The sequence below is a fragment of the Rattus norvegicus genome, chromosome 19 (genome assembly GCF_036323735.1).
Source record: "Rattus norvegicus strain BN/NHsdMcwi chromosome 19, GRCr8, whole genome shotgun sequence".
NCBI classification, from domain to species: Eukaryota; Metazoa; Chordata; class Mammalia; order Rodentia; family Muridae; genus Rattus; species Rattus norvegicus.
Window position 1 is genome coordinate 24,991,578 of NC_086037.1, and position 26,305 is coordinate 25,017,882.

General features: G+C 42.6%; 3 protein-coding genes and 1 long non-coding RNA gene across 4 annotated transcripts in view; 1 reads left to right on the forward strand and 3 right to left on the reverse strand.

Moving 5' to 3' along the window:
* Nucleotides 1-24,759, forward strand: part of Speer4cl1 (spermatogenesis associated glutamate (E)-rich protein 4C like 1) — a 204,568-nt gene extending 179,809 nt beyond the window's left edge. Inside the window, exon 3 of the mRNA XM_063278573.1 lies at nucleotides 24,689-24,759. Coding sequence (XP_063134643.1) covers nucleotides 24,689-24,713 — 25 coding nt within the window. The 3' untranslated portion in view covers nucleotides 24,714-24,759. The remainder of the gene's footprint in view (nucleotides 1-24,688) is intronic.
* The window catches only part of LOC134483277 (uncharacterized), a 211,961-nt gene that overhangs the window by 140,380 nt on the left and 45,276 nt on the right, over nucleotides 1-26,305 (reverse strand). The gene's annotated exons all lie outside the window — the stretch shown is intronic.
* On the reverse strand, nucleotides 5,055-7,037 carry LOC134483462 (uncharacterized). The gene is made up of 3 exons (XR_010060312.1): nucleotides 6,644-7,037; nucleotides 5,819-5,924; nucleotides 5,055-5,698 (listed from the first exon to the last, which is right to left on the reverse strand). It is a non-coding gene; the product is annotated as an uncharacterized LOC134483462 (long non-coding RNA).
* LOC134483463 (disks large homolog 5-like) lies at nucleotides 7,251-9,641 on the reverse strand. Its single transcript, XM_063278724.1, has 3 exons — nucleotides 9,249-9,641; nucleotides 8,055-8,214; nucleotides 7,251-7,587 (listed from the first exon to the last, which is right to left on the reverse strand). Exons 1-3 carry the CDS (start codon nucleotides 9,373-9,375, stop codon nucleotides 7,440-7,442), a joined length of 435 nt encoding a protein of 144 aa, XP_063134794.1. The 5' UTR covers nucleotides 9,376-9,641; the 3' UTR covers nucleotides 7,251-7,439.

Below are 26,305 nucleotides of genomic sequence, written 5' to 3' on the forward strand. Positions count from 1 at the left end.
TATCCTTATGTTTGGACTTTTAATTGTGTCCTGAAATCCATGGATGTTTGAATTCAAAAAAGCATACATATTTATCTGAGATGGGTGCTTTGTGCTTTGTTACTGACCTCCTTGACCCCAACTCTTCCATTTAGGAGCACGTTGGATAATGAGACATGGTCAGCAATGGTGACTTCTTGCCATAAAGTATATGAAAATAGGGAGGTGACTTTATGTGCATCAAGTATCAGTAGTCTCCTGGGTAGTTTTGGTCCCCAGGTGGCTGTATGCAACAGTTTCAAAAGCCCAGGATTGATGTTCCTTGGGATTCCCATGGTGATGAACACAGACATGACAGAAAAAGACCAGAATACACAGGATAGTACTTGACTTATGTAATAGAGAGAACATTACTAAGTTATGTTACAAAATATTTGATCACACTGTGATCTCCCTGAATGTATTATTTAATGAAAAACTATTGTGTAGTATAGCATCGCCAGGGCACAGACATTTAATGCAAGAGCTCTTTGTTTACTGTGAACATGGACTTTATTACTGTTCAGCTCACCTACCTCACACCTTTACTGCAAAGCTAAAGGGCACTTAGGTCTAGAGCAGATCAAGGCACAACTTGATAGGAAATTAAGATAACTAGGGCAATGGAAAGTCTTTGAGTTGAAGGATTTTTAAGAAAGTGTGCAGAGGGAGCTACAATGCTCTTCTTCTGGGGGAACAGTGAATTAGGAAGGACAGTTGGGAGCTTTACTTGAATTCAGCATCTGACTCCTGAGACTTCATTGGTAAAATTGATGTCTGGAAATTTTGTGTTGTAAAACAACACATTGGCTCTGCAGCTTTTGGCAATGCCCATGGACAGAGAGATCACAGCAGCTGGGGACAATCTGAAAGGAAATCAGGTTTTCTTAAGTCACCTGAGAAGTCCTCAAGGAGAGAGGAAAGAATGGGTAGCACCATAAGAGAAGGCTTTAGGATCTCGTACAGTGCTACTCTAGATGCCTTGAAAATAGAAGCAGAAAATGTAAAACTAAATGACTTCCAGGAATTAGCTCATTTCTGTTTATGATTATTTCATATTGGCACTTTATACTTGATTATTTTTTTTAATTTAAAACAAGATCCTTTGGTTTTAATTCAAGGCTCTCTTGGAATCACAAAACCCTTACAACCCCTGTATGTCGCCTGACATCTAACACTATGGGGCTCGAGATTCTACTTTTAAATGCATCCCCATCGAGAGCTTCCATTTAACCAGCAGGTGTCCATGCCAGGCAGACACTGAGCAGGTTGTATGTTCTGTTAATCTCCACAACAACCCAATTCAGCAGAAACACGTCCATTTTACAGGTGAAGAAACCACAGCTCAAAGCAAATGAGTATCAGGGTCCCCTCAGTCTCACTGGCTGTCACTCAGACCCACATCCTTCTTTGTAAAGGGAAGCCATGGGCCTGATGTGGCTGTGCAAGCTGACTCTGCTGAGATGATCAATGCTATTCTTGACCCTGGAAGAATTTAAGAAAAGGTGACCCACAGACTCCTGGGATAGATTCTGCCTCTGGTTCCTAAGGTAGGACACAGTATCCCTTGCCATGGGTCTCTACTCACATGAGGAGTCTGCTCCCATGTGTCAGCTTCTATGGCAGTGGTTCAAATCCCTCCTACTGATGCAACCCTTTAATACAGCTCTTCATGCTGTGGTGACCCCCACCACAAAATTATTCCATTACTACTTCATAACTAATATTGCTACTCTTATAAGTTATAATATCTGATATAAATTTGTGAGTGGTTGCACCCCACAGGTTGAGAAACATTGCTTTATATATATATATATATATATATATATATATATATATATATTTTTTTTTTTTTTTGAGAAGCCTTCATCTGAGGAGGACCTGATGCAGGTGTGACAGCAGAGACACCCTGACGTACTGACAAGTTTAGGAGGCCCAAGGCTGCTTGACTTAATGGCAACAGAGATTTCTGGCTGAAGGCACAATCTGAAATCACTGTCCCCAGGACATTTCTTACCTCAGTTTTCCCCCATTACACGGTGTGTCTGCTTGGACATGTCTGTCCAGGAAGCCAGTCCCCGTCGTCTCTGATACAGACAGAATGCTAAAGGTGAGAATGCTTTCCCTCTGTTGGCTCCCAGTCACTACTATAGAAGTGAGTTCAAATCCCCTGTGGGTAAATGTGTGTCTCACATAGTGTGTGAGACTTGAAATTCATCCATTTGAGTTGTCAAAAACCAACTCTCACTTCAGATTTACAGCTGACCAACACTTAGTTTCAGGAGAATGAAGAAGCTGGCCAGGCCTGCAGAGTCAGATCCCCTCCCTGCCTGGGACAATCCCACCCATAGCAGACTTCATCTTCACCAGCAGCTGTTATCAGAAAATCTGACCTTAAGGTTCTGAAGTCCACATATGCACAAACCCTAACGTTGTTAGATGGCGGATATGGGGTTTTTCTCCCATTTAAAATCATTCGGGCCTCTTCTCTCCCCTGAGATGCACTCTGTTCTCTCAGGTCTGTTGGTCCTGGAAGGACCTCGGTTCAACTGAAGGCCTGGGAGGGAGCGGGAGGACCTTTTGTTGTAGAATGAGCATTGATCAAGAATGTAGCCCCACACTGACTGGGCAACTAAGCTCCAGAAAATCTTTCCCAGTCACAGACCTGGGTCATGTGGGAGCCTACACTGTTTCATAAGAAGAGCTGGTTGCTTTCTCCTGAAAGAAGCACTTGGGGGTTGATTGTCACTTCTGAACCTTCTGTTCTAAGTCACTTCTCAGAAGGGGCACATTGCTCTGACTTATCCATGGGACCCACACAGCACTGGGAGTGGAGGATCCTATGGAGTTGCAGCTCTGAGCTGGGTGGGGTAGCTCACACTATCTTGAAGAAGCCTGTTTTCACAGCTGATCTGGATCTGAGGAACAGGTGCTTTTAAAGAAGCATGTGAAAGCATCTCCTGCAGGAGAGCTCACTATGCAGGGAAAGTCACACAGGATAGGGAAAAGTGGCTTCCCAACTTCCCCAGGGCACTCAAACCAGGGAGGATTGTTGAATTTGTTGGTTGTCTATTGTTATATCCCCCATTTATTTCTAATTTTGTCAGTTTAGGTATTGTCTCTCTGGTGTATAGTTTGTTTGAAGAAGAGGTTGTCTCTCTGGTGGACCTTCTCAACAAAAAAAAAAAAAAAAAAAAAAAGAAAAAGGAACCAAAAAAAAAAAAAAAGCAAGCAAACAAACAAACAAACAAACAAAAAACCAACACACAGCTCGTGGTTCCCTTGACTCTTTGTATTTTTCTCTTTGTTTGTAATTGATTGATTTGATTTGAGCCTTGAATTAATTTCCTGCTGTCAAATCCTACCAGACACTCTATAAGATGAGGCTTTGCCTCACCTTGGTAAAAGTAGCATGTAATAAATGAAGCTTTTGCTGCTCTCTCCAGTGGGGATGACATCACAATCTCACTGCAAACCATGCACACCCGGTTTAGGTTGTATTAACGTAGCCACCATTTCAGTGCTCCCTGCAAGGTGCCATGGGGCAGTAGTAACATGAGTCTGCATGCACCTCGACAGTTTCTACTATGGACCCTTCCCCATACAAACACACACACACACACACACACACACACACACACACACACACACACTTTACTGACATGGTGCACATTCTTTGCACACCAAAAATAAAGTGAGCAATAATGAAAACAGATCAATAATGGAATCAATGGAGGGAGCTGTGGGGAAGCTGGGGCTTAGAGTTACTTAAAGGCCCTATGCAGGCTCTCCTTTTGTTGGGGGAGAAATCAAGTGCAATGTCGTTCTTTATTTTTTTTTTCTCTAAAGCACAGAGGGCTAGGGTAGATCATAGGGCTTTGAGAATGTTCGGCAAGTACAGTTACACGGAATTAAATCCTAGGGCTGGGACCTATTTAATCTTCTACAAAGTTACAGAGCAGCCTGGATGAAGACTCTCAGCTGAAAATGTGGACATCTCAAGACAGGCACTGGACAATGGCTGACAGACTTGACTGAAGAGTGGTAATGTTTTGCTATCTCATAGGAAAAGAAGGCCCCTCATACCACATTGTACTCTAAGGACAGTTTATTCAGGTTAGGATGACATGAACTATTGACTCATGTCACAGATGTCAGCACAAAGTATCCAAGGTATTGTATGCCAATGGTAGCATTAACAGGACAAAGCACACAGTGTCATGAAGACATAAATCATGAGTATGTGTAGCAAGACCCAGGCCTCTTCCAGGTTCTTAGATAGTAACTGAGAACCTCAAATACAGTAGTGATGTGATAGTGTGGGGTGAATCTAGTTACAACTAGCTTCTATATTGACACAGATGATACTTTTTGTGTCATGTTCAGCTTATAATGAATGACTAGACCTAAGCATGAGAATAACCAAATACTACATTGCTTCTCTAGCTGTTGAGCTTTTAAAGCCCTGGGGTGACAGCAAGTTTTTGTGGACATTCTGGATTGCTCCTTCTGTACTTTAACTCTGTGAGTCACCTCCACTCTCAGTAAGTTAGTTCAATTCCATAAATTGGAAATCAGTCACCTGGAAAAAATACATTCTCAATATGATCCCAGTTTGGCCATGGAAAAAGGGTAGCTTGAACTGCCCAACCTAGGTTCTGGGCCTGCACAGGCCTGCTCTCCAAAAGAAACCTGTGTTCACAGCTATAGGAAGCATTCACTATGTATGCTCTTGAGGTTTCCCCTAAACTGCTTAGATTAAGATACATTCCTTGCTATCAATAGAACACATTATGCCAAGCTGGCTTACAGGATCTAGTTTCTATTCTGTATTTTATCAGATGTGCATAATACATATGGTCATCATTGATAAAAGGTGAAAGATCTGCACTAATATGAAAACTAAGTGGTGCTGGAGGATGATCCTGACCCACAATGAGGAGTGGGGACACCAGAGCTCTGTAGGGATGCCTGGCAAGCTAACACATTGAGCATGTACGGCTCAGTAAGTTCCCTGTGAATACACATCTCCTGAGATCTCTCTATTTAATCATAGGTGATCTTGTCCACCTAATACAGCACCTCATGTGGAATAACAAAAGCCACCTGCAGGAGCTGTGGTGATGACTCACAGGGTAGAGCATCTGCTGCTCTCTCAGAAGAACCACAAGGACCCTAACATTTGGGTAAAGCATGTCAGTGATTACATCATAAAGTGTGTGTCCGAGAAACAGCCACATTATCCACACAAAAGACACTGTCACACTGGGTACACCTTGGTGACTTTGAATTCACTTATTAGCCCAGGCTCCATGGAACATGCAGAGATCCATCTGTAGCTGTCAGTTCTAGGTCCACAGGAAGGGACAGAACCCTTGAGTAAGAAAGATGGTCTTAAGAGTCAAGAGATAGAATTCAATTTTTATTCATAACAAATATATTTTTACAACAAAACAGGATTAAAATGAATAAAAATATTTAAAAATATTTTAAAGTAAAAATAGTAACAAGAACATATAAATATGAAACAACAAAAAGAAAACTTCAATTAAAATCATAACAAAAATATTTCTAAAAGCATATTCTTAACGAACATTTAGAAGCACAGACGTATTGCTGTTTCTCCTCTAGCACACATAATGAAAGGCGGTCCCCCAAGTTGTCTCTCAAGTGCTGTTTTCTGAAGAAGAAAGTGAGTAAGACCTCAATCAGTCAGGCTGGCTCAGTGTTATATAAATTTAGGGTCTCTAAGAAATGACAAATTAACGCAGAGGATGAATACTCATCCAAAAAATGTTACCATTCAGGATGTTGGTCATCAGGGACTCCTGAGAAAGCAACTTATTCTTCAGGAAGCTCTCTTACTGGGGTGTGTCCAATTCCAGCTCTCTTGCACTTTCTGAGACCTGGGAGAGGAAGGCAGTTTTTCAGACACTGATTTGGTGGGGAAATGCAAGCCAGCTGTCAGAATGCTGCCTTCTACCACCTCAGTTCTATTGGACAGTCGACATGGACCTTTTAACTGATATCATTGTTGCTAACTCTGCAGGCAGGGCAAAATCTCCAGCAAGCCTCACAGTAATGTGGGCTGCCAATCTGGGACCCAGACTTATACCAGTGCAAACCAAGAACAGGGCAATGGGAAGAGACCTCATCGGGTTGCAGGAAGAAAGGAGATGTCCATTTGTCACCAAGGATAAAGCCAATGACAAGTACTAATTTGACACTTGCACTTGGTTCTTATCCCAAAGGTGCTTCCTACACAAGAGGTCACATGACCACAGAGTGTCAATTGTTCAAGAACCAAGAAATTGTTCAAAACTCTACATAGGATCCAATCTATCACATGGATATGCAATAATGAGATATGTTAATCATCTGTCACCATTTCTAGACTGCAGCTTCAAAAAGAGCAGCAAAATATGCTTGCACAATAATTCAGTTTCTGAAAAGTGTTTAACTTCCTAGAATACTTGTGCATAGGCAGAGCAATGAACAATTCCATTACATGAGGTGGTTGGCTGGTTGTGAGTGTAAATTAGAAAGGTGGTAAGAGAAGCAAAGATGTATCAAATTGGCAAATTTTATCAGATATTGTTAAGCTAACACATCTGCTCGTCCCTACCTGATAATGCTGGTTCTGGCCGTTGATGGTCTTTATCTTTCTTGTTGAAGTCAACCAAATATTTCTGGTTCAGTGCACACTCAAGATGTCCCTCCTTGTTCTCCTCTTTCAGTGGGACCAACTTCTTCCTACATGTGTTCTCCATCAGGAGCTGGCTGAGCAGGTTTCTGGAAATACAGTCTGCATAGTAAGATCATGCTGGCCCTTTCTCCCATTCCTACTCCCAAGTCCCACTAACTCTACCAGGTCCCAGATACCCATGAAGACTTAATAAAATGCATCTTGATACATATAAGGCTGCTGCACAAACCATAAAGAGTTAATTCGGGGAAGAATAAATTGTTTGCTTGGCCTGACACCAATTAGTGTCCACACCTCTGAGAAAGAACATGGATCTACAACTATCCATGAAAGTCCAATGCATGGGGCCAACATCAATTAGTAGTGGGCCAACACCCTGAAAAGAGGTCAGTAGAACCAAGAGAAGGTCATGCTAACCATGTGGTCCACCCACTGAGTTTTGTAAAACCTGGTGTGACACCATAGGTCCAGGGCAGCCTAATAACCTTCTGCTGACTTCAATCAGTACTGTTCTCTCGAGAGCCTTCTGAAGATGCCTAGACAATCCTGGGATGAGGAACAGTCTTTTATGGAACTGAAAACTGAGTCCTAATGACCCTGGAACACTGATGGGTAAATAGCACAAGAGATAGAACCAGAGCTGAAGACCGTCCAATCCAGAACAAAGAAAGTCAGAAATGGCCATTCCACAAGTGATAGCCTATCTGACCAGGACTTACCTAGAGAAGGTAATCTCCTTCTTCAGCTTATGGTTGTTCTCATGGACCTCAGTGTTCTCCATCTCTAAGTTGTGCAGAATTGACATGACTGCCTCCTCCATTCTCTCCAGGTCTTCATAATATGGATTTGGCCTGAAGTGTGGCCTGGCCCCAAATGATAGAATACAATGAACATCGGCATTTAGGAATATATGAACTGGGGTGGGTCCTATATTACCCCAGGCTGCTGCCTGGATCTTCCAGCACTCAGTCCCCTGCCTAGCAAGTACAGAGACTCACCATAAACTCACTGCAATTACAATCTTGCAAAGCCACCAGCTGTCAAGGGCTTTGCAAATGCACACTGGGAACTCACTCTCCCTGAATTTATCCCTGAATTCTTCATTCAGACCACAAGTTCTGCTTTTAAATAAATGGAAGCAGATGAGTCCATTTTCAATCTCACTCCTCAGGAAGGGTCAGGTTCTGAATCTCCACTATATGGGAGGTGAGGTTTAGCACAGGGTGTTTAGGGAGGCACAGCTTTCTAGAACCCAAAACCTTAACAGGATAAGAAAAAGGTGACCTTGCAGACCCAGGAATGAAACAAGAGCATTTGGAGCGATTCATACCTGTTCTTCATGGATCTCTCTGTCAGAAACCTCAGGCGATCTCTCAGGTCATTTTTCTCCTCGGTAATGAGCCGCAGCTCTTTAAGCAGCCTCTCCTTTTCCTTCATGGCCTGATTCTTGCTTAGGTCAGTGCCAGGGGATGATGTTTCTCTCCCAGCGTCTGTAGGTAGAAGAACACAAGTGAACCTGCATGGGGAGAATGCATAGAGTGTTCATAGACCTCAGTGAGGCCTAAACAGGAGAACAAGCCAGGAACCCAGTGTCACTGCTAGGCGATTGGTCTATGCTTAAGAGGCCTCCTCAGGGGATCTCAGTTCTCCCACTACTCTATAGAGACCAAGAGATGTAAGCAGCCAGGTGTTCCCTATGCCGGGCATCACGTGCTTACATGTACCATGGAGATGGCTTCTCCAGGATTATTGTCAGCTGAACAGGGTACAGCTTGGTTTCAGGACCCTCACCCCTGTGGCTTCAGAACTCAGATGATAAATTCACCATCCACAAAACTTGAATGATTGGAGACACTCAGATGTCCAACCCTGATACTCTAAGGCAACAACTTTGGATTTAAAATGCATTTCCAAGGGAGGATATGTTCAATAGACTTATCAGTCTCCCTATGTGAAATACCAAATGCCCCAGAAGTGCGAATAGGTTACAGGCTGAATCTTGGTCTACACGTTCCAAATAGTTTTGGTATTGTAGAAAAATGTTTGTAACATACAACCTCTAATATATAAAGCAAACAATGACCCTGCCAGTTAGAAGAAATCAGAGAAGGTCTAAGAACATAAGGTTATTGCCTGGAGCACAATCTCTCCCTGTTACTACTGTCAGATACCCACTGTATTTAAAGAAGCAATGATAGTGAAATACATTGCTGCCCTGTCTAAACTCAGAAAAGTTGGACCCTCCATGACCACTGATGGTGTTATTATATCAATGTAACAGAACAAATGAACTGAAACGTAAAGACCAGAAGTTCACAGTATAATAGCATTGGCCTTACCATATACTCCCAGTGGGGATGGGGAAACTAAAGTTCTGAAATCCTTGACTTTAAGGAATTGTGATATTCGTGGAAATTCAATTCCTTTTCAGATGCTCCAGTTGCTGTGGCCCATTTCTAGAAAGGTCAGCTTAAACCTGCAGCCACCCTGGCAGGAAGCTCAAAATACACTGCCCAGAACTTACTCCACATTCCCCAGAAGTGCTGTCTCTGTCCATCATTACTTTGAGACGAAAGGCCAGACTCCTTCACTCTCGTCTCTCCAGAATCGACGTTCCCCCTCCCAAAACGGTTGTGAAGACGGGAAAACATGTCTTAGCTTGTAACTGCCAGACTCAGACTGAGAGAAACTAGGGCACTGGTTGTCACTACAACACTGGTGACATCACAGAGGATGCCAGAACTCTCTGGGAGACAATAGAATGTCCAAGAAGGGACAGCAGATGTCATGGGGAGCAGACTTTGCCTCCTGCTAATGTTCTCCCTGTACTGAGCATAAGCTGAGGTGCCCTTTCCAGGAGACTTTCCTGGGGCAGAGCCACTGAGCATCTCCTGCTTCCAAAGCCAAATTTTCCTCAAGGCTTGATTATAAAAACCTTAGTAATTCTTATGCATCTAAATGAATGTTTCCTTCCATATCTTGCCCAAAATGTCTCACTAACTCAAATTGTCCTCATTCACCAATGTTAGCCATTAAAACTTCCTGAGATTTCACACCAGCTTGAATATGCAGTCAAAAGTTCTCCTGTCTCATTATGTACAGGTGCTTTATATCACATCCAGAAATAGACTGCATGGTAGTTTACAACATGGGTGTGTGTTAGGGGAACACTCATGAAGTCATGTGCTTAGCAATCGACAATTGCCAGAAAATTCCTTAGGAGAAAGAGTTGAAGTCTTTATGGTGCTAGGAAAAGTGTGGAGACCAGTTGGCAGAGGAAAGTGCAATATTGGAGCCACCAGTGAAGGGAACCTCATGCTGGTGGTGGGGTTCTCCTCTCTGCACCAATGTCGACAAAGGAGCACTGCTCATAGGACTGAGTAAGATATACCACGAGCTTCTATCAGAAAAATAAAATAGTCAAGAGATATAGGGGGTGCACAGAAACTTCTAAAATGAGGCTATAAACATCATTAAGTGGATAGAGCAAGGTCCCAGCACCTGTACACTGGGAAATGGCCACCACACCAAACACAAAAGCATCTATCATAGTAAAAAATGAATACTTTATAGAATGCACACACTAACATTGATTGATCACATACATAGTTCAAATTTTGGGGGCAAATTCATGGCCTTAACTATCTTTATCTCAACTTATATAGCAAAAAATAAGAAAGAACGAGAAAAGAAAAAGTCAAAACCAAAAGCTCAAGCTTCTCATATGAGGATTGCAGGAAGTGTTATATGGTAGTCAGTTCTGATTAGACCATTTTAGATAGAACAGTGCATAGTGACCCTTATTGTGATGGGCCCTATATAAAGCTTTCTGCAATATTGGAATTTTAACAAAGCTCATCCATAACGTACGGAAGAGGCACCATGAGATCACCATGTGATCACCATGTCCTTACTCTGCATCAGGTTATTTTTCTGCATCCTTGATTGTCAGGCATATAACAGCAACAATCTGAAATAACTGGTAGACATGGAAAAACATGGCTAAAACTATAGTTGTGGGCTACACACCTCAACTGTGAAAGGCTAATGCTGTCTGCACAGTCCTTCGAGGCCACTCTTATAAGCCTATTTATTGCAAAGTGAAAGGAGGTTTATCTGAGCTCAAAGTGATCCTGGCCAGCCAGGTAGAGGGCAACATGTGATACTTGAGACCTTGTTTTAAACCAGCACAGAAATCCACACTTCATTCAAAGCATCATCTACGAATTCTCGATTATTTACCATTCTCTCCCTACCAGTCGTTCTGTTTGGAATGGTAGAAAACAACGGGAACTGATCTTTCTATTCTAAGGACCTTGATCTCTCTTTTTTTAGGTCCACATTAAGAGTGCATACAAATGGACATCACCATCTGAACATCATAGTATTATCTACTCTGTATATATAGCATAATACTGTGCCTATGACAGTCTCAAGCTTCCTTGAGTGTAGTTGCCCCATCAAGAAGTGTGAAGTTCTGAGTTCAAACCCCAGTGATGCTTTAAAGGGACTAGAAGAAAGCGATCAGAGATACTCCACTTCTTTGTCCTTAGATTAAATCAAGTTGACACAATGTGAACCTGGTGGGCTATTTAACCAGCATCTTTCTCCCAACCCCACTTCCACGAGTTCAGTCCATGGCAGAATTCATCCCCCACCATCCTAGATATTTCTTTATATATTTCTACAAGAGCCAGGTTTCTTTTTTTTTAATAGAATTAGTTGTAGGCAATCAACTGCTGCCCTATGTGAGAAATGATTAGTATCTATTGCAACTTACCACAGTGTATTTGTGTATACAAGTACATTATTGGAAATCGAGCATTACTGAGGGATTGGAAACCAGTGCTGTGGCCTTGCCTTTCTGTGCCTCTTCCTGGCTCACAGGCAGCAGGGGGCAGACCTTGAGTTCCTCTTCAGGGACAGAGTGATGTTGAATGGGCACTGAGCAGGCAGAGAAACACAGCTGAGGCAGCTCCTTTCAGTTATCAAACACATCATCTCCTTCCCATCTTTTTTTTTATTTTTTTTATTTTTTTATTTTTTTTTATTAACTTGAGTACTTCTTATATACATTTCAAGTGTTATTCCCTTTCCCGGTTTCCGGGCAAAAATCCCCCTCCCCCCTCCCCTTCCTTATGAGTGTTCCCCTCCCAACCCTCCCCCCATTGCCGCCCTCCCCCCATAGTCTAGTTCACTGGGGGTTCAGTTTTAGCAGGACCCAGGGCTTCCCCTTCCACTGGTGCTCTTACTAGGATATTCATTGCTACCTATGAGGTCAGAGTCCAGGGTCAGTCCATCTATAGTCTTTGGGTAGTGGCTTAGTCCCTGGAAGCTCTGGTTGCTTGGCATTGTTGTACATATGGGGTCTCGAGCCCCTTCAAGCTCTTCCAGTTCTTTCTCTGATTCCTTCAACGGGGGTCCTATTCTCAGTTCAGTGGTTTGCTGCTGGCATTCGCCTCTGTATTTGCTGTATTCTGGCTGTGTCTCTCAGGAGTAATCTACATCCGGCTCCTGTCGGTCTGCACTTCTTTGCTTCATCCATCTTGTCTAATTTGGTGGCTCTATGTGTATGGGCCACATGTGGGGCAGGCTCTGAATGGGTGTTCCTTCAGTCTCTGTTTTAATCTTTGTCTCTCCCTTCCCTGCCAAGGGTATTCTTTTTCCTCATTTAAAGAAGGAATGAAGCATTCACCTTTTGATCATCCGTCTTGAGTTTCGTTTGTTCTAGGGATCTAGGGTAATTCAAGCATTTGGGCTAATAGCCACTTATCAATGAGTGCATACCACGTATGTCTTTCTGTGATTGGGTTAGCTCACTCAGGATGATATTTTCCAGTTCCAACCATTTGCCTACGAATTTCATAAACTCGTTGTTTTTGATAGCTGAGTAATATTCCATTGTGTAGATGTACCACATTTGCTGTATCCATTCCTCTGTTGAAGGGCATCTCGGTTCTTTCCAGTTTCTGGCTATTATAAATAAGGTTGCGATGAACATAGTGGAGCATGTGTCTCTTTTATATGTTGAGGCATCTTTTGGGTATATGCCCAAGAGAGGTATAGCTGGATCCTCAGGCAGTTCGATGTCCAATTTTCTGAGGAACCTCCTTCCCATCTTAAGGGCTACTGCTGAGGTCTTGCCCCCATACCTACCTTAATAGCAGTGAATTTGTTACACAGCAGCCAACTCTTTCCTATTGTTCTGTAATACTTCTCCACATCATGGATGCCAAGAAAAACACTAACAAAGAACAAAAAACTCTGAGGTTGAACTGTGTGGTGCTGGTCACATACCCTGTTATGTTCTGTATGTTATGAGGTTTGTTAATCTTAACAAGTTCCCCAAGTATATTCTTCACATAGGACCCAATAGATTCAAGGAAAATTGGAACAATTATGTGTAAAATGGCCTCAGTCAGGGCCCATAGACTGAAGCATTTGCAACACTTGTGCATGAGCCCATGTGGATTTTGCAACGAGCAGGGCCTAGCAATGTCCAGTACACAGTTGTGAGCTGTTGCTCTGGTGAACTGTATTGGTGTGTGCATTCAATGAACTACACCTATTTAAATGAATTCAGTGTCCTGTGGTTTGAATCCAGACCCCTTGACACCAGATCTTCCCTTCTGCAGCACTTGGGAAAAAGGCTAAGTTTAGGAAAGGTGACGTCTTGTCATAAGTTATGTGACAGGAGGGATGGTGAATGATCCCTTGTGATAAGAATCAAGGTTTCCTCTGTGGTATTTAGGTCTATACTGGCCCTGTGCAACAGCTTCAAGAACCCATTTCTGATTTTCCTTGGGATTCCCGTGATGATGCACTCAGACATGATTGGAAACAACCAAAACGGTGGTCAGACTAGATTTATAAAATGTAGGTAACATTGCAAACTTATGTTGTAGGATATTTGATCATATTGTCATCCCCAATATTGCGTTATTTACTTAGAAAAATACCTTCTGGCTGTGTAGTTCAGCACTAGCACCAATATTTAACCCTAGAGCTATTTTTGTTTGTTTGTTTGTTTGTTTTTTGTTTTTGTTTTTGGATGAACAAGTACTTTCCTATTTTGTGGCCCAGCCCTAGCTCTTACTTCTTTGCACAGTCATAGAGAGACCTCAAACATATACTCAGACAAAGCCAGGGGAGTGTATAAAAGGGCCTAAGGCAATACCACATAATGACATTGAAAGTGGGCTCTCTTCTTGATCCACGCCTCCAGCTCTCCTGACATCTACATGAATTATAACTCCTAATGCAGTGTAAATGATGTCTGCGCTATTGCTGAAGGAATCATGAGAATAACAACTGTAAACATTCCACCATGGATAGAATTTGTGGAAAAAGGTGACTGGCAGCCAACAAGAGGGCTCTACAGTTAAAGGGGCTTGCTGTCAAGTCTGATGAGCTTGACTCAATCCCCAGGACCCACGTGGTAAAAGGGAGAGAACCAAGGGCCAAGCTGTCCTCTGGCTTCCACTCATGCGCTTACATGTATGTGAGTATATATGTATATGTCTGTATGTATGTGTGGATATGAATGTGTGTATGCATATGTGTATACGTGTATATGTATATGTGTGTATATGTCTGTCTATATGTGTGTATAGGTGTATTTGTATGTGTGTATATGTATTGTATGTGTGTATATGTGTGTATGTATATGTGTATGTGTGTATGCATGTATGTGTGTATGTGTGTATGTGTGTGTATGTGTGTGTGTATGTGTGTATGCATGTAGGTGTGTATGTATCTGTGTGTGAGCATGAATGTGTATAGTCATGTATAGGCATGTGTTTTCATGTACGTGTATTCGTGTATATGTACGAATGTATGTGTGTATATGTATGTATGGACACACAAACACACACAATGTTAAAACATAAAAAGCTCCTTGGAGTATTCACCGTGCCTGGATAAGTGGTGACCATGTGGGGGAAACACATGTCCATGTAAGCACACCTGTTCACATGCGCTGAGCAATGCCCAGCCTGGTCTTGAGCTCACTACCTGCCCAACGATGAGTTTCTGCCCACCTGGTCTTCTCAGAGCCAGGCGACGATTGTTCCTGCCATTCCAGTTCTGTTCCAGTTTCTCATGCCACAAACCTTCTAGCTTGAATCGCACCTACTGACGCAGGAACCTAACAGCCTCCAACCCAGTGAAGTAACTAAACTTCTTCCTGATATCCTCAGGCTTGGTGTCCCCCATGAGTCACAGGGAGGAAGGATGGCATGCACCAAGGAGAAGGGCCATGGGCAAGGAAGAAAGGATCATAAGTCAGTCATCCCTGACACCAGCAAAGTGTGTGCTTCAGAGCTGGCTCTGCTCACTCTTGTCCCAGTGGCAGGACTTAAGAGTGGTGCATACCTGTCACCCAGCACTCAGAGACGTCTGAGGCATGAGAACCAGGAGTTCATGGCCATCGTAACTAATGGTGAGATCAAAGCCAGCCTGGGCTGCATGAGACTCAGTCTCAAAGCAGGCAAGGAGGAACTTGCTATATTTGAGCAAGGAAGCTGGAATCCTCCTGGGTTCTAAACATTCACTGCAATACAGAAAGATGCTAGGGCTAGTCTGGCAGAAAGTAGGAGACAGAGAAGCTAGGTTAACCCTCCCTAATCTTCTCATGCTGTGTGAGCTATGAGTAGATGGTACCCTATACACTGTGGACAGGATGGTCTCTCAGACGGTTCAGAAAGCCATGGAGGACTCCAGCAATTCTCCATTTGGGTGTCACTTGAGTCTTATATGTGTGTGTTTACAAGCCAAAATATAAGATCCATAGGTGACTGTGTAAATTCAACATGGCACAGCCATGTGCTGGAATATTATTCAGCCTTACATAGGATTCAGATTCTGACCCTTGAACAGGAATGAGAATGGTAGCCATTCTCCTAAGTCAGACCTCCAGGCAGTGCAAAGACAAACTAACACTGTATGACACCATTGAGGGCTGCAATGTCACCAGTTATATAAAGACAGAAAGCAGGAAGGTCTACAGAGCTCCAGGGGTGACATGGAGTGGGGAGGTTGGAGGGTAGGTGTGTAAGTGGGACTGAGCCTCAGAGGAGTCAGACATGGCTGCAGAATATGCATGTGGCTGCCTCTCATACCTGTGAGTCCTGCCTCCTCAGAAAGGCAAATACAGCAAAAGAAAGGAACAGAGGGGACAGGCTCTGACCACCTGTAGACACACACAAATGACATAACAGAATGTGCACACTGATGCCTTGCTGCAGGAGCAGTTGAGCATCCAGAAGGGTTGAAAGAGGCTGGAAGGGCTGAGCATGGCACTTAGTTCAAGGACATAGCTTTAGGTCCTGGGGAACCTACGGTGCCCAGGCCTCATTATGCTGATACTGAGGGACATCGCTGACATTCAGGGTGATGGCCGGGCTGGGCTGGGGAATAGGTGTCCACTCTCACCTGCCTCAGCTTGAAGATGCGCTGGGTGAAGTAGGACTGCAACTGCTTGTTGGATTCATTGATGCAAATCTGCTGGAAGCTATTCTGTTCAAAGTCCTCAAATCTGAATATGGCCAAGACACCAATGGGCAAGCACTGGGAGACAAGGTTTGGTTATAGCCGGGGCCTCCTGGAAAGATTAGCCCTCCTGAGAGGAGTTGCAGCAGAGGGGTGTGTTTTCCTGACCTGTTTGGTACCCAGTGTTTTTTTACCAAGGGTTCCTTTGTTACTTCTTGATGGAACCAGGCCTGCACATATCCAGGAAGCATTGGGGTGGAACCTGGGCTTGGTGCCCACATGCTGGCATCGCTGAGGGTGAAGCCTAGCCTATCACACTTCCAGACACCGAGTGCAGATGCCTGGGTTCCTATATAATGGCAGTTCTTACCCTTCCTAACACTGTGACTCTTTATTTCAGTTCCTCATGTTGTGATCCCAACCATAAACTTATTGGAGAGCTACTTCATGAGTGTAACTTTGTTATTGTGAGGAACTGTAATGTAAATGTCTGGTGTGCAGGAGCGCTGATGTAGAACCCACAGATTGAGAGCAGCTGCTGTAGAGGATCAGAGTCCCCTTCCAGCCCTGGTGTTTGCAGAGATCCCCTGGGTTCCTAGTCTCCATGGCTTTCCCAAGGACAGGGTTTATTCTTGGCCATCTCAGGGCCCGGGACCTCACAGAAACAGCCTCTCCCATGTCCTTCCTGTTGAGGAGAGCGTGGTTGGTCCTCAGCACAGACCAGTCAAACAGGGCGCTGTATAGACACTTGGCCAGGGGTCTCCTGCAGTTATGGCCTCTGGACAGAGGGGTTTCTTCCCTGGGGTGGGGCAACCATGCCAGGTACAGGCAGTGATGCTCAGAGTCAAGACCTAGTTTTGTCTTATTTTCATAGACAAAGTTGCCCAGGCTGGCCTCGAACTTGCCGTGTAGCCAAGGATAATTAAACAACTGATCCTACTGCCTCTACCCCCCATGGCCTGGCATTGCAGATGAGTGTCACCAGAGCTGGTTTGTCACAGCTGCTATACGGCTCCAAGTCAGGTGCCTCATGTGCAGGAGTGTTATGACTGTGCCATCCCCACACTGCAAACAGGGTTTTCACCTTTCTCCTGCTGAAGTCTGCTTAATCCCACCCTGGACCCAGGACACAGCAGCTGTGGGAGACTCAAAGCCTGGGGCTTCAGCACAGCATGGGTACACAGCATGGCATGCAGCCTACACTGCTGTGAAAAAGCCAAGGAAGTGCTTCTCAGCTCACCCCCTGTAGGAGTGTCTAGTCCATCCTTCTCTCCATGGACGCAGACATCTGCTTCCAACTGCCCGACAGTCCCTCTGGTTTTGACTTTCCTGGATGCCATGTCAATGCCACCACACAGAGTGCTGCCTCTACTGGGGACACACACACAACCTCTCTGGGGGACATCTGAGCCAAGCAGGGATTGGGTGCACTGCAGAGAGGTCAAGTCATGTCGTGAAGTACCTTGTCCCACAAAGGCTCACTGTTCAGGGAGTTGACTGGAAAAGTAAGCTTATGCCCCTGGGCAGGGTTCCCCATAGGGAGTGTCCCACACCCTGCTATCAGGTCTATTCATGGTGCCATGCAAATTCAATTTGCAAGACCCAATGCTCTGGAAATGTCAAGAGCTAACGGAAATGTACCAGGAAGTCCACATCATAGCAAAGGGACAGGATGGCACAGAGACCTATGCTATGGGTTAAAGGGCACAGAAAGGCCACCTCGAGCACAGGGGTCAGTCACCTCTTTCACAAACAAGGCAAAGGTCAATGCTCTCAGCTCTGGGAGCCAACAGGGCTCTGTGGCTCTTAAGCCCTGCAGCTGCAGCCAGAAGCAGTACTGAACAGGATGTAAATGCTGAGTATGGCGATGTCAATAAAACTTCATTTACAAAACCAAATTGGTGGTAGTGGTGGTGGTGGTGGTGGTGGTGTTGGTGGTGGTGTCGGCGGACTGGTTCATTTCAAAGCACGCTGGAGTGGCATGGCCACTGAGCATCGGGAAACACAGAAAGGAATGCGACCGGACGCAGGGCTCCCAACACCCTAGACATCGACCTATGGCACTGAAACAGGGTCCCTGAAGGTAAGTCTGGACAGTCATATAAGGTAAGTACAATTTATTACAAGGAAATGGGACAAGATAAATCTTCTCTTCATCTCGCTATGCTTAAGCATCTTTAAGAGTGCAGGGAATTCATGTCTATCAGTCTGATTTAGAAAAGTGTTTAGAGACAGCAAGAGTAAACTCCATGGTTCCCTGACGAGGGTTCCAGGGATTCTGATATCTGGGTCAAAGTGAAAGTTAAGGTGAAAAAGGCTGTCAGGCAGAGCAAAAAGATTCCAATTTCTGGTCTCTTTGGGCTGTAATTTTTACTGTGTTCAAGGCCATGAATGCAGACAGGGTAATAACGAATACAGAACAAGAAGCTACAGCTTCATTAAGACAAAACGTAAGTAAAAGTTTTGCCCTCTGCACCATTGCCTGAAGCAGGTTTTTCTAAGTCGTTTCCCGAGGATGGCATGTTGACCATTAGATTCACAAGATGATAATGACGAATTCACCTGCCTTTTCTTTTCCTATAATTAGGCCAGCATCGATTCAAGGTGTGGCCCAACCGACTTATTATAAAGGATGATACTGGTTGGTTGAAAAAGGTAGTAGCTTTCTATGAACCATATATTAAGTTTTTATGTATATTAAAATTAACATTGGAAAGAACAATGGTAGGAGAGGAAGCTGGAGGACAACTGCTGCAAATGCTTGCTTTTGAAAATGCTAATGAAGAGTACAGGAGAGCATTATTACCTATAAAGGAGGCTGGGGATATTAATGCTTATATGAAGGCATGCAAGGGTATCTTTTCTGAAAATGGAAAGATGCATATTTGGCACGTATTGATCCAGATAGAGTTATTAAATTATATGTTTAAATACTCTTGAATATCCTACAGGCGCTTTCGCTCAGGATGTGTTGCCTTTAGAATGGGTTTATATTAAATAAAACTTTAACCAAACATTAACAAATAATGAGGAACAAATTTCTTTAATTATTCAGCAAGGCATACAAAGACCTGTTACTCTGTGGGGATATGATTGTGCTGCTATTGTTTTCCCATTAAGCAAAGATAAAGGGGAATATTTAATGCAGATGTCTGAGGTTTTTCAATTAGCCATGATTTCTTACACTGGAAATATTGAATTTCATCCTCCCCATAGTAAATTGTGGGATTGCTTTAAAATACAAAAAAAAAAATTGATAAATACACTAATTTCTGTTGATCCATTACCATCACCCTTTACTGTGTTTACAGATGGCTCTAAAACCAAGATGGCTTATTGGACCAAAGATAAATTTTGGGGACAAGAATCTTCTTTTGGGTCAGTACAACAAAATGAATTATTAGCGGTAATTAATGTATTCCAGGATTTTACTCATGATGTAAAAATATTATAGCTGAGTCCGCTTATGTTGTAGGAGTAGTACAGAATATTGCGACTGCTGTTGTTTCTACATCTAAGCATATATTAAATGTTATTCTCACATTTTAAAGGACTATTGTTATTATGAAACTCTAGAATATTCATTACACATACTAGATCACATTCAAAATTTCCAGAATCTTTAACACTTGGCAATCCTATGGTAGATCAATTAGTGGCATTTGCTACCCCAGAAGAACACAGTCATAATCATGCCAATACAGGATATTTACATATTAAATATAAGCTTCCCTATTCTCAAGCCAAACAAATTATTGCTAATTGTCCTATGTGTCAGTCTTCACGTATAAAATGTGTTCCATCTCAAATTAATCCCAGAAGGATGCAACTTAATACATCGTGGCAGATGGATGGAACCCATATTTCTGAGTTTGGTCGCCTTTCACATATAGATGTAAGCATAGATAATTTTTCAAAATTTGTGTGGGCTACACCATTTCCAGGAGTACGCACTGCTCATGTTATACAGCATCTATTGGAAACTTTTGCTGTTATGGGACTGCCCTCTAAAATTAAAATTGATAATGGACCAACATATATTTCTTATCAATATAAACAATTTTGTCAACGATATCATATTGTACATATTACTGGTACAGAACACAATACACAAGGACAAGCTTTTGTTGAAAGAATTCACCATACCCTGAAATGACAAATTATAAAATTAAAAAGGGGGAAAAGAGATGGCCTTATGCAACCTGAAGGAGTTTGCAGACCAGTCCCAGAGCTATATTGGCACAAGCATTATACGTTATTAATTTTCTTAATTTACCACAAGGTGAAGTTATATCAAGAGCCGATAGACACTTTGTTGAACTTCCCCCCAGAAGGCATGGAACAGACAGTATGGATAAAAATTGCCCGGGATGCTGAATGGCAGGAAGGGACATCATTGTATATAGGGGAGAGGGTTTTGTCTCATTACAGGATGGGAGACTATTCTGGTTACCTGGGAGATGGATCCAAGCACAGAATAATAAGAACTGCTCCCTACCCTCAAAGGAATCCAGTTAAACCAGCTACATTTTCTCCTGATGGATGTTCTCAGGAGATGAGGAGGTGTCCTCCATTACTGAGGCCCTGGCTCCTCTTAGTGTCCACAAACAACAATGGATAAGGATCCATGTAGTGACAACCCTATTACCTATATGGGGTAAGGTGAAGCGATTAAGCACTGAAAGGAATAATTTTGTCCCCTTCAGGAAAGTCCTTTACTGCTGAGCACTTATTCTTAGCAATGCGTGTTTTACTCATGGTTTCTTCTGCTGCGGCCAATGCCAGTTATCGGGCTTATAATGCTTATCATGATGAAATCCTACTACTTTTCTGTTAGTAAATATATGGATAATGACACAGAACATGATTGGAAGTTAATTCTAGCCTATTTAGAGTGTAATGAAAGTGCTTCAAAAGTAATTAATGCCTTGAAATATGATGTTCGAATGCCTTTTGGTAAACAGCTAGAAGATACTACCCCTATGGAAATAGCGAAATTATTGGCTAATCAATTGACAGGATTAGATCCCAAGGCTTGGCTTCAAAGGATTTTCCATAGCATGGGAGGAGCTAGTTTTGCCATAATCTTATGTACATTATGTATTATGTTGCTTTATTTTTACATGACTAAACCCCTACAAGGACCTTTAGCTATGTTATGTAAAGTGTTACTTTAAAACAAAAGAAAAAAGAAGGAATTGTTAAGACATAGAGATGCAGCTCCCAGGCAGGGTCAAGAAAGGCCTGGTGACAGATTCAAGTAGGGGCTGGAATGCCGCCCTGGAGAAGAAAATGTTTTTCTCACTTGGCCTTAAATTATGTTCTGCTGTGTCCCGTTTCTGTGGAAGTGGTTCTAAAGCTCTCTTGGTAATGGTGAGTATATTTTGATTATAATAAGAAAGGTGATTTGTTATATGAATATTTTTAGAAGAAGCTTTTGTTTATTCGTCTTTCTTTGTTTAATCTTCCCTCATTGTTCCTGGTATCCTGGGAATAATGATCTTATGGTATCTTGACATAATGAAATGTGTAGTAATGCATATTCTTAGCTTAATAAGGATTAATAAAGCTTGAAACTGCGTACAGTTTCTTCTGCCTTTGCTCTGCACCCCCTGTGTCCTGGGGTATGCGACCATACCCAGGGCCCCAACTCACTAGACATTGACAATGGGTCACCCCACAAAACACAGAAGCATCTACCTTAGTCAAAAATGGACATTTTATTGAATGCACACACTAACACTGATTGATCACATCCATAGCTAAGATACTAGGGGCAGATCCGTGGCCCAAAATACATTCCTCTAAACCTATAAAGTGAAAGAAAGAAAGAAAGAAAGACAAAAAGAAAGAAAGAAAGAAAGAAAGAAAGAAAGAAAGAAAGAAAGAAAGAAAGAAAGAAAGAAAGGAAGAAGAAAAAACACAAAAAACTTAAGCTTCTCATAGGAACTTCGCAGGAAGTGTTGTCTGGCGGTCAGTTCTGATTAGGCCATTTTAGATGAAACAGTGCATAGTGACCCTTAATGTGATGGGCCCTATATAAAGCTTTTTGCAATATTGGAATTTTAACAAACCTCATCCAGAACATACAGCAGAGGCAAAGATGTGATCACCATGTCCTTGCTCTCTATCAGGTTATTTTTCTGTGTCCTTGATTGTCAGGCATAGACAGCAACAATCTGAAATAGCTGGTAGACATGGAACAAAGTGGCTAAAACTATAGTTGTGGGTTGCACACCTCAACTGTCAAAGGCTAATGCTGTCCTCAGAGACCTCGGAGGCCCCTCTTGTAAGACTGTCTATTGGAAATGGAAGCACTGACTTCAAAGTGAACCGGGCCAGCCAGGGAGAGGGCAACATGGATACGTGAGACCCTGTCTAAACCAGCACAAAAACCAACCCTTCATTCAAAGCATCATCTATTAATTCTTTCTTATTTACCACTTTCTCCCTACCAGCCTTTCAGTCTGGAATGGTAGAAAAGGACTGGGAATGTTCCTTCTATTCTAAGGACCTTGATCTCTCTTTCCTTAGGTCCACATTAAGAACACATGCAAATGGATATCACCATCTGAACAACTTAGTATCATCTACTCAGTATATCTAGCCTAATACTGTGCTATGACAATCTCAAGCTTCCCTGAGTTTCGCTGACCCAGCAAGAAGTATGAAGTACTGAGGCCACACCCCAGTGATCCTTTCAAGGGGTTAGAAGAAAGCCATGAGAGATGCTCCACTTCTTTGTCCTTAGATTAAATCACATTGTCACAATGTGGGTGGACTATTTAACCAGACATGTTTCTCCCAACCCCACCTTTCTGAGTTCAGACCATGGCAGAATTCATGCCCCACCACCCTAGATATTGAGTTTAGTGATATGTAATTATTATTTAAACCTATGTATTAAATTTTGTCATTTTGTTAATTTTTGTGGTTTTCACAGTCTTCTTTGATTAACTTTCCTAGTTTTAATAATTTATTCCCTGTGTTCTCTGGTATTTTGTCCTTCCCTTCAAACTAAAGTATTCCTTTTAGGATCCTCTACAGAGCTGTCTTACTGGTAACACATATTGTGTTAAATTTATTTTTAGTGTGCATTAGTCAGCACAGTAGCTGTGCAGCTGCCTGCCCTCCATGGTACCAGATCTACTTTCCAAACAATAAAGCTAACTCTTACAGGTTGTGTAGCATCTTGGCTGTTTTTGTTCCACTTGGACAGCCCTCAGGACTAGGCACTCCTCTCCCTTAACCATGGCTGCAGTATTCTTCCTCTCTCCTCTCCATCACACATGTTATTCCTTTATTCTCTGGCAGCTTCTTCCTCCTTCTTCCCTCCTCATGATCCTCTCTAGCAAAGCCCTCAAAGCTCCCCTCCCCCATCTCTCTGCTGTGCAGCTGTTGGCTGTTGGCTTCTTTATAATCCCAGTTAACTGGGAGCAGGGTCAGTTATTTGGGGTTAACCAGTCTCAAGTTCTACAAATTAGCATTAAAATACAAGCAGCATTAGGCCAATACACTACAGGGGTGTTTGTTTGTTTGTTTGTTTGGCTTGGTTTAATTTTCATTTACCTTTTTACTTGTTATTTTATTTTTGGCTATTTTTTATTAATTGGTTATTTTATTTATTTACATTTCAACTGTTGTCCTGCTTTCCACACTCCCCTCATCAAATTTACATCCCATTTCTGCTCAGCTTTGCCTATGTGACAGTGCTCCTGCACCCACACATATCCATTCCCACCTCACACCTTTAGGATCTGCCTTTGGTGGGCAACAGGCCTCACCTTGAACCATAGAGCATCCTTGCATACACTTTGGCTGGCAGTTTGGCCCCTGGGAGCTTGGGGATTAGGGAAAGAGGATCTGGTCAGATATTAAAGCCAATGATTGCTGCTTTCTCTTCTTTTTCTGGTTATAGGTGAAATTATGTTTGTGTGCTTCTCTTTTTTTAAATTATTGAGAGAAGATTAATTTCTTGGTTTTTCTTGGGTATAGTTTAGTTCATTGTCTTGGAGTTTTCCTCCTATTAGCCTCAGTTGTGCTTTCTTAGAGAAAAGAATTGTTTAAATTTGGTTTTGTCATGAAATATCCTGGTTCCTCCTTTTATGGTGATTGAGGATTATGCTGGATATAGGAGCCTGTGTCTGCATTACATCTGCCCAAGATTTTCTGACTTTTAGAAACTCTGTTGAGAAGTCTGGTGTAATTCAGATACGTCTGAATTTATTTGTTACTAGAAATTTATACCTTACCCCTTTTAATGTTCTTTCTTGATCTGTGCATTTAGCGTTTTAATTATTATGTGAATGGAGGAATTTTTCTGGTACAATTAGTTTGATGTCCTGTAGGCTTGTTGTACCTTTATGGCCTTTTCTTTCTTTACCTTATGGAAGTTTGCTGCTATGATTTGTTGAAGGTGTTTACTGGATCTATGAACTAGAAATCTTAATTCTCTTCTATATCTATTATCCTTAGGTTTCAACATTTAATTGTGTCCTGAAATTCATGGATGTTTTGGATTCAATAAACCATACATGTTTATCTGAGATGGGTGTTTTGTGCTTTGTGGGATGACCTCCTTTACCCCAGGCTGCATGTAGAATCTCAGCTGACAATGGGGACATAAATTATGAGTATGTGTAGCAAGGCCCAGGCCTCTTCCAGGTTCTTGGATATTAACTGAGAACCTCAAATACAGTAGTAATGTGATAGTGTGGTGTGAATCTAGTTACTATTCTCTATTTTGATATAGATGACTCTTTTTGTGTCATGGTCAGCTTATAATGACTAGAAGACCTAAGCTTGAGAATAACCAAAGACTACATTGCTTCTCTAGCAGCTGAGCTTTTAAAAGTCCTGGTGTGACAGCAACTGTTGGTGGATATTCTGGATTATTCCTTCTGTACTTTAACTCTCTGTGTCACTTCCACCATCAGTAAGTTAGTTCAATTCCATAAATTGGAAATCCATCACCTGGAAGAAATACTCTTTTTTTTTAAAGATTTATTTATTTATTTATTTATTATATACAAGTACACCGTGATTGTCTTCAGACACACCAGAAGAGGGCATCATATCTCATTACAGATGGTTGTGAGCCACCATGTGGTTGCTGGGATTTGAACTCAGGACCTCTGGAAGAGCTGTCAGTGCTCTTAACCACTAAGCCATCTCTTTAGCCCAAGAAATACTTTCTGAATATGATCTGAGATTGGCCATGGAAAAAGGGTAGCTTGAACTGTCCCACCTAGGTTCTGGGCCTGCACAGGCCTGCTCTCCAAAAGAAACCTGTGTTCACAGCTGTTGGCTGTCTAAGAAAGATTTCACGAGACATGATACACAGCCCTCGGACTTCTGCTTCAGTCATCTGCACAATTTTTCCCAGACGATATCCTCATACCTCCAGCAGGCGGGTGATGAAGCTGTCCACTCTCAGCTCCCCTTCAGCCATCTTGTGGGCACCAGACTCTCCTCCCTGCAGCAGGAACAAGGGCTTCTCCATGGTGGCTGCAGCAGCAGTGGTGGTTTGGCATTCTCACCTAGGAGGCCCTATGCCTTTCTACCCCAGTTCCAACTCACCTCAGGCCCGGGCGTTCCCCCCATCCACTTCCCATGGGGCAGGGAGAGCAGCACCCACTAGAAATAAAAGGGAAGCCCTTGGTCCTGCCAAGAGTGAACCCCCAGTGAAGGGGCTTGTTGGGGGGAGGGTGGCAATGGGAGGAGGATGGGGAGGGGACACCAATAGAGAAGGGGAGGGGGAGGGGTTAGGGGGATGTTTGCCTGGAAACCCAGAAAGGTAATAACAATTGAAATATAAATAAGAAATACCCAATTTAATAAAGATGGAGAAAAAAAGAGAAAAGTGTCACACATTTAAAACAGAAGAATATGGACCCTAATTTTAAAGCACAGCTCTGTCAATTAACTAAACCTTTAAAAAGCTCAGATTTCAGGCCAAACAATATTTTCTCGGTTTATGTATCTGTAATGTCGCATAAATAATAATGTCCGTTTCTTGCTATTGTGGAGGGAATTAAATAGATAATATGTAATCATGGAAATTTTGAAGTACCATCCACTTTTCTGTTCATT